The sequence below is a fragment of the Necator americanus genome, chromosome V, assembly GCF_031761385.1.
Source record: "Necator americanus strain Aroian chromosome V, whole genome shotgun sequence".
Taxonomy (NCBI): Eukaryota; Metazoa; Nematoda; class Chromadorea; order Rhabditida; family Ancylostomatidae; genus Necator; species Necator americanus.
In genome coordinates this window covers 9791588-9806430 of record NC_087375.1, presented here as the reverse complement: position 1 = coordinate 9806430, position 14843 = coordinate 9791588, and the positions used below count along the sequence as shown (strand labels likewise).

At 38.1% G+C, this 14843-nt stretch overlaps 1 protein-coding gene across 3 annotated transcripts; it reads left to right on the top strand.

The window, feature by feature from the left end:
* Positions 1-1001: 1001 nt before the first annotated feature.
* On the top strand, positions 1002-8009 carry RB195_013435 (uncharacterized protein; the record flags this gene model as incomplete). 3 transcript variants are annotated; one of them, XM_064203244.1, is made up of 12 exons in its annotated part: positions 1293-1400; positions 1469-1543; positions 3025-3138; positions 3257-3307; positions 4005-4057; positions 4145-4260; positions 4333-4439; positions 7210-7306; positions 7422-7493; positions 7551-7654; positions 7717-7879; positions 7936-8009. In XM_064203244.1, the coding sequence occupies 12 exons, from the start codon at positions 1293-1295 to the stop codon at positions 8007-8009; spliced, it is 1134 nt and encodes a 377-aa protein (XP_064059123.1). The 3 variants fall into 3 exon arrangements, with proteins under 3 accessions (XP_064059125.1, XP_064059123.1, XP_064059124.1); XM_064203243.1 differs by lacking the exons at positions 7210-7306; positions 7422-7493; positions 7551-7654; positions 7717-7879; positions 7936-8009 and adding exons at positions 1002-1030; positions 4513-4605 and having other exon boundaries at positions 1238-1400; XM_064203242.1 differs by lacking the exons at positions 1293-1400; positions 1469-1543; positions 3025-3138; ... (2 more) ...; positions 4145-4260; positions 4333-4439 and adding an exon at positions 5983-5997.
* Positions 8010-14843: the final 6834 nt, after the last annotated feature.

Sequence of the window (14843 nt, the reverse complement as noted above, 5' to 3'; positions counted from 1 at the left end):
TTTTGCTAATTTTTAAAATTTATTTTACAGACATTTTTTTTAAAAATTCCATTGACAATTGTGGTAAATTTTGTAGTTTCCATCTTGTTACACATATTTATTGAGTCGTATACAAAAGATCAAATAGCAAGAAGTAACCAATATGCTAGTAAAGATCAATACCAATATTGGCCACAGTTCAAGCAAATCAATAAAAAAAGTACTTATTCAAAAAATTTGAAAATTGTGGACCAGAACAAATGTGATTGAAAAAACGCTTATGTTTCTTGCTTTTTGATTCACAGAAAAGGTGTACACTGTTATTCTTCATTTGTCCAAATCGACGAAAGAATAATTTGTAATTTTGATCGATTGAATATGTTATAATAGTTGTTGTTGTTGTTGTTGTGGTTATATTTATGTTCGGAGCTTATCGGTATACACATCTTGGATTGTATTTTGTATATAAGCGGTTGATTAACCGGTTTGGGACCTTGAACGCAATAAGAATAAATTTTAATAAGAGGATAGTGTTCTGTTCTCCTGAACAAGTTTATTTAATTTGACACTACGAGTAGACTATGACTTGCTTAGCTCAACACTTTCCTAAACGTTCTTGTTGGAGTCATCCAGTACATACATACATGAGGTAGTCGGACATTTTATTAGTGGTTGCCTTTAAACTGCAGTTTGTAGATTGCGGGATCTATGTACATACATGGGCGCATATCGCAATTATCATCGTAAAAATTGTTGTGGATGGTCGTTTACATTCATAAATCCACAAAATCGACCAACGAGGCCAAACATGGATACATGGTGGTAATTCATAAATCGCTTGTAATTCTTGATGTAAGTTTCTAGGTTTAACACACACGGTTTCATTTTGCAAAAAAAAAGTTAATTTTCGCAGGACGCATAAAATTGCGTGTGAATAATCTTCAAAAAGTATAAATCACACCTTGAACTCATCTAATGTAATTTTTCCACTTGTTCATTCTATCGTTTACCGTTAGAATCGAATGGTTTCCGGAACATCCATAAATGTTAGGTGTGGCTTTCGGATGTTAGATCCGTGTCCGAGTGAAATCGTAAACGGCCCACCTACTGTGTCGGACACACATCTCCGATCCAATAATAGAACAAACGTTGCGCCTTACGTATCCACTAGTCAAAAATAATGTCCATACTCCTGTCGTTATTTCTTTCTTCCAGTCCATTCTTAATTTTTTTTTGTCTACAAGTTACTTGTTTTCAGAGCTATGAAATTCTGGATTACTGTAAGAAACCATGCTTCCTTGGTAATGGTCACTATGACAAGTTTCTGTACGATTGGTGGATGTTTGCTGCTGATGTTTCTTGTCCGAGATGAGCTAAAAAATGTAGAAAGCTGTATTTCTCAAGTAAACCGTGATATTGATGTATGTCCATTTCTATACGCACTATTTTTCCGCTCTGCTACTTTTACAATCTCTTTGAAATTTTGCAGGAGCAGAGTACTAAATCGTGGAAAATTCTACGCGAACTCAACGTGGATTCTTCGATTATTCGCGAGCGTAGAGAAGTATGTACCCAATTTTGTTTATAGTTAAACGTTCTCTAAGAAGAAATAATTTTCCTTAAATCATGTCCTCAAGAATAGAGTGAGGAATAGGTGGCAAACAAAAAGATGCTATTCCTACTACCTGTTTTTATCCGCACGGTAGCATCGCACACGCTGAAACTCACATTCGTTCCCTTCGCAAGAGTTTTTCTTAATTTTGTCTCATAATTCACAACTTTTTAACGTGCTTTCACTTTATTTATTACCTTATTATTCTACATTAATTTTGAGTTGGTTGTTGTTGTTGTTAAGAGGCTAACACCTGAGAATTTCAGTCACACTTTTCTGTTTGACTCAGTTGCTAAAACAAACGGCGTGAAAATATGAAGAAAATGTCCATGATTGCGCTTTTTTCTTTTTTAAAAATGCCAAAGATAAAGAAATAATCTAGCTATTACTCAATGTTTGTGCGGGTTCTCTCTGTTTTTTTTTATGACAGGGTTAATAGTTAAAAAAGGCTTTACCCCTCATGCTGGTTTGAATTTCCAGCGGTAAGATCGTCGATAGGTTTTTTCTTCTTTTTTTTCGGAAGAAATCCTTCCAATTTTCTATAAAATTCGTCTTTGCCTCCATATAACAAAAGATCCCTTGTTCTGTGAAGTGTTTACGTCGTCGTCTGGGGCTCTACTAAACGATTGCATGTAAGCCTCATGGAAACAGCTTCAGATGTGACAAGTTAAGTCGTAGCGATATTCTTAGAACACTTTTTGAAGGACTTGAATATGAGGAAACGATGACGAGAATTTAAAGTAAAGTATATCTCAACGATACTATATTACTATGCTGCATAGCATTACTATGTACTTCTACTCTCTTAAAGGCATCACCGCACGAATCTGGGGTGGTGCGGTTCCCATTTGGGGGTTGCCTATGCGAGGTCCTAGATTATGGGGAAGAGAGTGATTCCGTCCATTTCTTCCTAATTGCCATAAAAAACGCCCCGGAAGATGTGGCGTTGAGCGTTTCGGAGCGCTGCCTACAAAGAGTTCAATTGGAGCGCGCCAGCCTTGTGCACGCGCCGCATCTTATATGCGACCCATTTGAAACCCCTACCACCCAGATTTATGAGCTGATGCTTTTAAATCGGATTAAGGGTAGATCCGTCAAATCATCAGGAGAGGCAGCAAAGCTCCTATTGATTAGTCAGATCATTAGTTGCATTTTGAATGGTTTTTATCACACATCAGACGCAAAGTCTATCAATCAGCTTTCTATGAACAGTCGCATAGTATTCCGCCGTACATTAGTTGAGACATAAATAACATTACTCCAAGCCTTTCTTGGAATCTTTCTGGGGACCTCTGACACCTTTTCAAATATCAAGAAAAGCTTTGGAGATTCCTATCAGCTAAAATTTTTCGGGATCGTAATTTGAGCAAAAAAATATACAGTTTGCTCTTGTATGGATTTCAAGCGCTGATCGTCCATTGTTGTTTTTACAGGCACTTCGAAAGCTGCACAGGTTGTCGACAGCGTCAGCTATAGGGATCAGCCGAAAAAGAGTAGTCGTTTCACCGATCGAACGTGAGGCATCGATAAACACTCGTGATGGATATGTACGTCATTTTTGCGAAGAGTTTTCGGCTTAGAGCTATTTTTGAACACTTTGTTACAGAAATAATAACGATTTTTTTATTTCAAACACACAACCCCCTACAAAAATCTTCTTTACAGGTCGAAGAATCCAAAGGCGGTCTTGATCAGCAGCCGGGAACGGATAGCGTGGTATGCAATTAATTGCATAAATATAATATTGAATATAAGTTTTTTCTTCTGAAAACAAACTAACTGCCAAAAAAAAAATTACAATCGTATGTGGCACTGGCGACTCACTCCAGACCTTGGATTGTAAAGCAGGAGGTTGAATTATAGAGAATAAGGAGTTAGAGGATATTAACTCAGATGATTGCGGAGAAAGTAAACATATTAGAGGCAGCTACCCACGAAATTGACGTTGTTGGGACGTCTCCCCGAAAAGATAGGGTGTAGCGATGTAATTACGAAGGTGAGCTTTATTTTCCCCCTAGTCGTCTTGAAATACAAGGTGTGAAAGGCCTCCGAGGGCAAATTTCCCCACGAGATACCTCGAAACGTGACACCCCCGCACACAAACTTTCCGCATCTCTGAGTGAGCGAACGATAACAAATGAGGTTTCTCCAGTAGCCTGTTCAATCAAATGCAATAGATATGCTGCTAAGTAGACGGCGCGCATACAGCAGCGACGTCGTGAGGTGCCTCGTCCGAAAATTCGTACAGGTGGGCCGTTTCCCATTCCATTTTTCGGAACGATTAGGGGGAATTCAGTGCAATCACGCTCATACCCGTAATCCACACACTCAGCCCTTTCTTGTCGCGGAGAGATGTGGTGTATTCCTTTTGATAGAAGTGAAAGTTTAAGAGAGATTAAAGCACTCAATTTAGGGTCCCATAAACGGCTACGCCTCAGCGACTTACTCATATTCGCCTCCTTCCAGGTGAGCTACACCTTTTCTAGCATTATTTTCTACATTGCAACTGAATACGGAAAAACTCACGAAACACAAGCGTATTCTGAATTTCAGTTTCCCGAACGCAAATCCAACGAGTAGTCAATCCAACCCGTACAGTTCCACAGGTTATGGCGGATCGACTGAATACGGTGCACAAGTAGAAGCCATTAAAAAGGCCCCAGAATGCAGTAAGAGAAAAATGTGTCGTTGCAATAAACCCGACAATCCCACCAACAAGTTCAACAACATCCTTCTTTTAGAATGTTCGTTGACAAACAACTGTCCGCCTGGCCCTGAAGGCCCCAAGGGTACTCCGGGAATGAATGGAATTGATGGTGATGCTGGATTTGAAGGAGTCAATGGGAAGGTAAGAAAAGTGAAATTTTTTTGCGTAAATATTTTCAGTTATTCAATATTCAGTTAATAATTGTAAAGTTTAGTCCGGGGAAGTGAACCATTCCAGTTCGCATGTTTTTGTTTTGTTTCCAAGAGATTCGGAAAAATCAAAATCAGCTCTCATTGATACTAACTGAGGTCACATGAAATTCGCATGATTTTCTCTGCTCGTAAACAAAGTTGAACAACACGAAATCGCAACTAAATGTTGGTAGTGACAGAATTAAGGGACGCATTAGTGCTGAAAGTGTTTGATTATTTCGTTAAATAATAAAATGAACGCTTAATATTAATTTTTTTAGAAGCCGTCGTCTGTTAGCGTAGGGCGCGCAACTAGTGATAGTTTGCTCATTAAATTCTGCTGAAATTCCTCAATCTTGGTACGAGAATGAGGGAAAAACAAAACTGAGCTTTGCAAACGATCGGTCCAAAGCAATGACAATCAGTTGATAAGTGTTGCCTGTCACTTTTTTTGTCTCACATCCAATTTTCCACAATATCACAACTTTTTTGCATCATTTTCAAAACCTCCGGGAGCAAAATGATTTCACCAAAAGACAACCAGAAAGGAAAATAGTATTTCACATAAAAAAAAAATATCACAGGATGCGGCAAAAATATTGGCCTCTTGAAAAAGCGTAGGTAAAACTAGAAATACAGATAAAACAACATGAATTTTGTATGAAAAGGTAATGGTACCAGAATCTAATTTTATCATTTCGGTTTGATCAAAGCACCTTTTTTAATTTCCCCAGAAGTAAAATTTCTCTGGAAAAATTCTTCTTCCCGTGAATATTACCTCCACCCAAAGACAATCCAGCGTCGTATCAAAATTCTTGGCTTGCTATTTGGCAAGCGATGCCTTTAATTTCCGGAACGGATAGACTCCATTCTTTATGCAATCGCTAAGAAATCTTTCTGTTACACTCTGTTGCACAGCTCAGATGAATAAATCTTCCATTTATAATCGGAAGTCGCGTCAAAAACAGCGATCGTAGGGAAGATACGAAAAGGTACCCATTAAAATGCGAAGTTGTTTTAACTTGAAGGAAAAGCGTAACGATCTGCGCCGAACGAATTCTATGTAGTATAATGATCGCAATTTCACGAGTTCACAAATAAAAAATCAGAAGAAGAATTTTCATCTTCTTCACTTACGATAAAATATCACTAAGATGGAAATTCAAGTTAATTTTTTTTTAATTGAGAACTCTTTCTTCCTAGTGAAAGCTCGCGAAACTCTGGTGATCCTGTTCTCAGTTCAAACGTGAATGAAGTGTAGGATATCTGAAATTCTATTAAACTTTTGCCATGTCTGGAATAGAAAGCGATCGACTTACGCTAACGTAGAATAATTAAATGAGAAACGTCTGATTTATTTAGATAATTAATTAGAATAATAAATAATTAAATGATTGGAAGATAAATTTTCACTTAAATAAGAAAATTTCCCACAATTCTTAAAATGTAAAAATATGTAGTGAATAGGGGCCGCACCGAAAGATCACAATATTATGCTAGAGCAACAGGTAAAGATTTTCTGAATGCTAAGATTTTTTTAAAGATTTAATCTTATTTCTCAATACAAACAATAGCTAGGTACTTGAAAATTAAGGATCTTATTATTTTTTTTTATGAATTATGAGGTTTCTTAGGGTATGCATGAAGGGACTCATTCTTTATACACAGAAAACTTAGTAGATGTAAAAACCGTCGTTTTCCGTAAAATTATTCATCCAGAAAATTCCATGTGCTGCAAACCTTGGACTTCTTAGATGTTCAACCAACTCATTTCTATCATAGGAGTACTTTAGACGTTTTTCCTCCCCAACAAAAAGAAATTTTCTGGTAAGACTATAGTCATTTGGATTCGTTGGATTTCCCTCAATTCACTCCTCATTTATTCTCACCATCGCTCCTCCTAATGTGAATTGTCAATAGCGTGCGTTGCAATGGTATGCAGATGTCACACATTGTTGTCCAGATGTTCTATCACTATACAAGATTCCGTTTCAAATCAATCACTGTGAATAGAGATTTCCAATTAATAGGGAATTCTCACGGCCACATACGATTCTGTCACTCATCTACAGTACACCGAATGATACTGTACAATAAAGTGGCAGTTATCGCGGTTCACGTCACAGCTCATGTGGAGAATTTTAGCGGACGATTGTCATCTTTGAATGCGTGGTCCTTACTGTCAACTATCTCTACTGCTACTTACTGGAAAAAAATCAATAAAATCAATAAGTGTGCTTCAGCTCTGGATAGACTATAGGACAGATAATATAAAATGCATGGAACATGCTCAAAACTCAAGCAGCTATAAAACGAGACTCAGATTTTTTTCAAATTCCTTTTTCTCCCCTTGAAAACATCGATTGTTCGTGAATTCGTAAAAGATACACGAACTGGAGTAAAAAAAATTCATCCACTTCTCGATTTTGAAAATCCAACAAGACATCAGCAATTGTATTGTATACCAATTCAGGATGAATTTCGAATTCATCAATGAAGCACAGGCAAAATATTGATTACCAATATGAACTAAGTGATGCTAAAAAGGATGGGCTTCTGGCAATATACTGGATTATATTAGGAAAAAAAATCATTAGAATGGACATATGGTACAATTGGTCCACTGTGGCTGAGAACTCTGAGAATTGTTATAGGATGACAGCATTGCCAGATGACAGCCTTCTCGTAGTTAATACGTTTTTTGTACATCAATATTACAGGACTTTGACGACATCGTCGAATATACTCCACTTCTAAACTCTTGTGTAACATGCCCTGAAGGAGAGCGAGGACCTCCAGGAAAGCTTGGAAAACGAGGTTAGTTTCCCTTTGCAAATTTCGGAGAAACTGTGCAAGATTTAGAGAAATTGAATTTTTCATTTCTTTCACTTTCCTTCAATTTTACACGTACCCAATTTGCATTCAATTTTAGGTGCTCGTGGTTTAAGAGGACCTGGAGGCTTAGCCGGTATTCCCGGAAGAAGTGGCATTCCAGGCATACCAGGTAAATAAAGATCATAATCACTAATGTTTGGAGAAGTAGATTTGTCCCTATATACAGGAACGATTGGGGCGGATGGCGCTCCGGGACCAGATGGGGAAGTTGGCCCGCCTGGTTCACCTGGCATGGACGGAATTAGAGGTCAAGGAAAGACCGGAGCAAAGGTGATTGGGGGATCGAGCTAACTTTTCTCAGTCATTAAATGAAAATTAACTTGAATTTTCAGGGACCACAAGGTCCTCAAGGGATTATGGGACCACCGGGTGATGATGGTGAAGATGGTGGTGATGGTACTTTTGGACCAATCGGTGAACGAGGGGCGCCAGGAGAAAAAGGAGAAACTGGCAAGAATGGTGAAATCGGTGCGGTTGGTGTTGAGGGTGAGCCAGGTAAGATGAGCTCTTGTTTTCTGCCGTTACACATTCCTGCTCATATAATTTTTCAGGAATTGACGGAGAATATTGCCGTTGTCCACGACATATCTCTCAGTACGCCAGCCCTGTCAATAGAATCTTATAAAGTTTTTCTTCGATAATATTTCAACCTGCTCCTTTATTTATTCGATGATTAATCATAGAATTTTTTTATTACTAACCTTGTACAATCCACGTACAGTCGGCTTAGAATTCCTACATCTGAGATAAATCGCGCCGCATCAGTCGCGACGCATGCAGTTCCCTACTTCTCTGACATTTTCTTTTCCATGTGCTCTGTTCCAATAAAGCGCAAATCATGACCGTCCAGTTAAAGAATTTCCCCTAATTGTGGCTCTCTCGTAGCAAAATATCACTCTCTGCCTATATTCTAGAAGATTTCTTTTTTAATGTATTTTTTATGAGTTTTTTTTTTTAATTTTCATCCGTATCCGTCCACTTTCCTCATTGATTATTATTTTTTTCTATTCGAATAAATAGCCATTTATTTCAACTACTTTAATGTATTTTTTTAATGGATTTTGGCAATAATACTTTAAAGGCAGCGTATCAAAATTTTGACGTGGTGCGGAATCCGCAACAAAGCCGTCGAGTTTGGGAAGAAGATTGCGGAACTCAGCGTTTTTCCGCCCATTTCCCTTAGTCCTAGAAAAAAAACGACGTCGACGATGCGACTTTCTTTCCTACAAAATCAGTTGTAACTCGTCGCCTTTGCGCACGCACCGCGTCCACGAGCGAGCGGTCGAAGATCAATGCGGTGCCCTCAGCAGCCTATTCAAGTGAAACAAATGAATAGGCTGCTGAGGACCGAACCATGCACAAGGGTGAGCGTTCTAAAATATCTCGCAGCGACTAAAGCGGTTACCGCGCCGCTTTTGAGGACGAGTAGGGGCAATTGAGCGTGACCAGGCTCTGTTTTGTAATCTGTAATTTGTAATTATTATTAATTGTAATTTTGATTGTAATTTGTAGTTTGTTCTCTACGCTTTCCTTGGGGTTTCCGTTTAGACCTCGTTTTTGACGACGATTTCAGCTGCAACGCGCTGCGTTCAAGCGCGAGCGCTCAAAAATCAATGATGTCTTCTCACCAAAAGAATAAGCTGCCGAAGGAACCGGAACGTGCACATAGAAGCGCGTCCTAACGTTTCTCGTAGGAACAAAAGCGGTTCTCACGCCGTTTTTTGCGACGATTAGGGAAGGTTGAGCAAAGCCACGTTGGGTTCCGCAAATTACTACCCGAACTCTACGTTTCCGCTGTTGGTTCCGCACCACGTCAAAATCGTGATACTCTGCCTTGAATAGGACAAAAAAATTGACAATTGCACTTTTTTACTTGAAAGAAACTGCGAAACTACCCGTAAACGCATAGTGCCGATCAATCTACGGGTTTCTTCTACTTTGTGATAAAAGAGACCTGAAATAACGCAAGTCGACTGGTCGATGCCTGTCACTGGTTAGTAGCAATAGGTTAGAGATGTATGATAATTCTAGCGACGTGAAAATGTCCCGAATGTGTGTAAACATTGGGAAGTCTAAATTGAGCTTTGGTTTAAGGATCTCACGGTGATTTTTAAACTATGGTCCATCACTCGGCGTAAATATCCAGTGTGATTTTGCAAAAATACAGTGAACTGACTTTGAGTGAGTCAAGTACTACCCAGCTGAAAGAATTCGATTTTTGCAGCCTGACAAAGATATCGTAAAAAGATGCCGACAACGCCGAAACGTTAGCCGTAATAAAATTTGTTAACAATCTTGGCTGTTGCTTAAATTTGACTATCGACATGCACGATTGTTTTCTGCTTACAGTGGCTCACCATTTAGTTAACGTGGTACTGAGCAGCAGATAAAAAAAAAGCGACATTCGACTATATGCTCTTAGCACGCGCGAGCTTCCATAACGTGGAAAGTTATATGGTGGAAGTTATCCAGATATTGCAAAAAAGGTACTGTTGTCCGGAACATTGCCAAAGCTCAACCCAAGTTGGTGAAGTACCTAGGAGGGAGCGTGAGATCTTTGCCAACAACTCTCCGCTCTGCTGAACTGACCGACGTTCCCGCCCTGAGGAAACTCGGGTCACTCGGTGTCGGTAGGAAGCTCATGCAGGCTGCTAGGTTTCGTGAGCTCTGGAATAGTGAAGAATGAATGAATTCCGTGTAAGCTCCTACCACAACTTGAGAAGGTATGGTAGCGCTCTGCTGGGTTTATACAATTTAACTTATCGGGTAAACGGTTACCTGCGGAGTGCAATGGTCTACAAAAGTTATTTTTCTTGATGGCAGGTACGAATTTCCTGGTCGCATACGTTTTCTGTCACCATACGTGATTAAATATTGGTTCTTACCATTGTATGTGGGTTCTAGGCAAAAAAAGAGATCACAGGTGTGCTGCACCGTCCAGATGGCTACAGTAGATTTGTCTAATGTAGACACGTGACAAACGCGGTAGCGAGGACGTCGCATTTCGCCGGCCGTACTGTGTGTACTTCTTCATTGTATCGTTACTGTGATTACGTGGAACTGTGGTCATCATAGCCTGGCTGTGGTTTCTTCGTTGGTATTTATCACGTGCTAGCACATATCAAGCGAGGGAACGACCACGACGGGGTGATTTATGGTGCAACATCGCGTTAGGTGTTACGTACGATGGGGTAAGATTTTCAACCGTCTGCAGATGACTAGGTATGAACCATTGTAGCAAATCGCCGTTTTCTCCCATCTCGAGGACGGAACTATGCGAAGGTCCCACAACTTCGCTTAGTCATTGCCTTTTTGGTCCGTCAAAAAGTAAGACAGGGGACCCTGGATTATGGATCGCAAAATTTGACCCTAACTATAAACATCCTTCCTCTGTCACCGAAAGCGAATTCGTAGCTTTTGCAGTGCTACTGTATCGTAAAATACGGTAAGAAACTAAAGTAAGGAAATAAGGTGAATTTTGCACCTCCTACCAATGAACGTACAATCATATAAATTCTAACTTGTAAAAAAAAACAGCAAAAATGTGCTAAGCTTTTCAATACACCTGTTACCTATTCAGCTGGTTATTTCATGTGCTAATCCAAATGCTGCGTGGACGGAATTTAATGAGGTAGCACGAGGACTCAGCTGTTTTCACCTCGTTTTCCGATGTTTTTCAGCACTCCAATCCTAATTTTTCTCTACTATCTTTCATTTTCCCATCTGTTAGCTATTAGAAATCACGATTTTTAAAAGATTCCGTAGATTTCTAATAGTTGTATATTCTAATAAATTCAATAGATTTTTGAAAGATTTAACAGGTTTCTTTGGACTAAAAAAATCGAGGTCCCAGTATCTGAAATCATTTTGGATTATTTTTGTAAATAAGTGCCTTAATCAAACAAGTCAATTTAAAGACAGTATCTGCGACAGACTCTTTTACTTTCGTTTTGTAATGAGACTGGACGAGTTGTAACGTCTGGTCCGCGAAGATAAGTGGGTCTCGCGCAGAATTTCTGCCGCTCCCAAGTTTCCCTGCTAAATCTCGTCTGATAGTGCACGTACGATAAACGTAAAGGACAAATTTATGATGGTGACAGTTCATGATATTTTCAAGTGACATGTTTGGACGTACGTGAGTACATCTATCATTTATTGAGGTGAAAAAGTACAGGTGAACGGTTCTGCAGCGAACTCGTCCGCGTAGATCAAAATTGACAGAGGTGATGCCATTCTGATCTGCTTTCACAGTCTATGGGTCCCTTTAAAAAATTGAAGATTTTTTATTTTTTCTGATTTCTCGAAATCCTCGAAGCGTTTGGAACATGGAAATTCTAAATCACCAAGCTTATCAACATGAGTTCTGTCTTTATCTCCTTTTGTTTACTTACTTGTTTACTGGGCTGAACAGGAATCTTATTCTACATGTATCGATCTACAATTCAACTTAGAGCAAGATATGAAATCCGGAAGTAGATGTGGGGCTTTTTTTTGCTGGACAGATGAGACATTTGTCCGGGGATAAGTCACTTTCGATCCGCTCCGCATCCATCCTTTTATGCTGTGAAGAAGGCGAACTCGTGGAAACGTTTGTAGGAATAAAAGATTATGACAACTTCCTGGACGGCTCAATTCAAGAAGACATACTGTTTAACGTTTTATTTATGTTTTATATTTGTATTTATGCATTTATGTGCGCGTATATATATATTTATTTATTTATTTGTTTTTCTATTTAACCTTATTATGCTCTCGTGAAATTTTCTTTTTTTCTTAAAAATAAATGGAAAATTTGTTTAAAAAACCCTGTTTTTTTAAAAATGGAAAAAGTGAAATTGTTCAAGGAGAGATGAATATTTTCGCTCATCACTTCGTGTATGTACTTCCCTAACTTCACGCAACACTGCCCATAATCAAATTGTCAATTCAATTACAATCACCACACTACGCGTACGCGGCCAATCATCGCAAAACTCGTAATTTGACCCTTCGTCTTTTTCTCAAAAGTGGGAAAAAAACAAACATTGGTCTCTCTTGTCTTTGTTTTTTACATTTTATAAGAGTCACATAAGTTTTTATACGTGAATAAAATAGTTTTCTCTAGTATTATTCGACTAGCATAATAATCTTTTAATACCATATAATATACCATAAAAGAAAAAAATGTAAAAAAAAAGAAAAAAAAGAAGAAAAATAACATACAAGAAACTACATACGATTTTTGCATTAAAAAAATTTTACTCTTACAAAATGTTTTGTTCATTTTCGCTTCTAATAAATCTAAGCACCCCTGTTTGCTTATGTTTCCATGGTTTCGAGTCGAGAATGATCGTATTTCAGATATTTACATATGTTGTGGCGCCCGACTTGTTCACTATTCTTGCCGTTAAAGAACGCAAAGTGAAGATTAACGTGAAAATTTCCTGATATCATTAATTTTTACAAATATCCAACAGTGGATTTATGCGAGATCTTCAAATTTGGTGAAATTCTCTACAACTTACGCACCTACGCTCTGAAATACGGTACTTAAAACAAAAAGAACTTTTGTAGTCGCAATTTTTCCCCAAACGCCCTGTATTTTTTGCATTCTTGATAGTTTCGTTGAAACAGAGTGATTTGCAATGCATTTAAAGTTTTAAAAAGTTCAAAACTGTTAAATTACATGGATTTAAAAAAATAGAACTTTTAGAAGGAGAATAATTTTCGTTTTGTTGAATTCATGTGCCTTCAGAATTTCTGTTTCCAAGTGCTAGATGGAAGGAAAACACCTATTGTTCTTCTCAACTCTCAGAAAATTGCTGAAAGAGCCGTCTTTTGGATTGCATATGACTTCCTGGCTGCTTCCGGCCTTGATTGTTTTCGAGGACTTTTCAGAATTCTTATATTTTTTCTACGTTCTGTGATTTTCCAGCATCTCTGCCTTTAGTTCTTCTTATGGTAACTGATTTTGACTTTGGAAATTTTTCGCCAGTGTTAAAATGTTCTTAACTTCAGTCCTGAATTATTTGTTCCTCCAGTATTATTTGTTTGGAGTAGAAGTGAAAGAATTATGAGAGCTTACTGTCTTCCATTTCTATTCATTTATTTCATTTCATTTTCTTTCTATTCATTTATTATTATTTATTTATTCATTACTTTTTTCATTTGAAAAAATCCTAGCGAAATTCTGTGGAAATTGTTTGGAGAAAGGTTTTGAAAAGTTTTTACTTGAATGCTGTATAGATTCCCAGGATTAGTACCCAGGCACAAATTTCCTTTCTGGATGAGAATGACCCTGAAGCGTTTTTTGGTATTTTTTTCAGGACAGCTATCTGGAAGTGTGTGGTAGGGTAAAAATGAGAAACTTTCTGCTAAAAAAACACAACACACACTCACTCACTCACTCACAATCGATCCCTCGTCCAACTTTGCCACATAACGATGCCAATGCAAATGCAGCATCTTCGAACTGCCCGCGCTCCTCCTCCTCGCCGCCGTCGAAGCATAAGCCAGCGTTTTTTTTTCGCACGCTCATCGCATACATTCACATAATAGCTTCGATTTATCCATATAAGATGCTTCGTGGATGACAAACGTCGTCGATGCGCGCATACCTCGAGAGCTCTTCGCTGAAGGCTGGAAGCAGTTTCGATAACTCTTCTTTTTTCCGCTTCGGATATCCTTGATCAATAGCGCATTTCTTCTGGATAATCTTCACTCTGAAGTTACTTAATTCGAAATAACCACGACTTTTTTCCACTACTTTTACTGGATCAAGGTGAGTTACACACATATTTTCTCGAATAAATCAAATTTGAAATCTCTCACAACTGTTATGTAGCATTTTTCGGAAAATAAAGTAATATTTCTGCCATTGTTGTTTCTATTTTTAAATTCTAGAATTGCTTCCTTCAACCAGTTTTTTTTTGAAAAGAATTTATCTCGTGGTTGTTTAAAAGTTCAGAAAGTCTCGTTCTGAAACCTATTTTCTGCCATTGTTGTGTCCATTTTTAAATTTTGTGAGACACATTCGAAATTTCGTTTACTTTATCGATATCAACCTCCACCAAGTATTTTTTTTAGAATAAACTAATATTTGAAAATGTGCATCCAAATATCTACGGAAAAAGGAGATATCCGGAAAGATTAAATAAGGAAAAAAAAGTTTTTTGAAAATTTCATCGGAAATTACCTCTGCCTTTCCTTTCGTAGGTGCTCCACAACTCATATCGAATACCTCAAATTGTTTTGTCTACATAAAAAAATGTTGTACTTGACAAAATTCACATATAGTTCCTCTTATTTAGACAATTATTCTCTCCGAAATAAATTCCCTCCCTATGGTAAAAATCCGCTTGGTTACTTAGCTGCTATCCATTTACTTTGTAGCAAGTTGAAGTGTATGCACTTGCGAAGTTCATTTTTCATCTCTTTTCTCGGATATGGGGTTTTTTTCTCGTTGAAGTGCAGTAGAAAC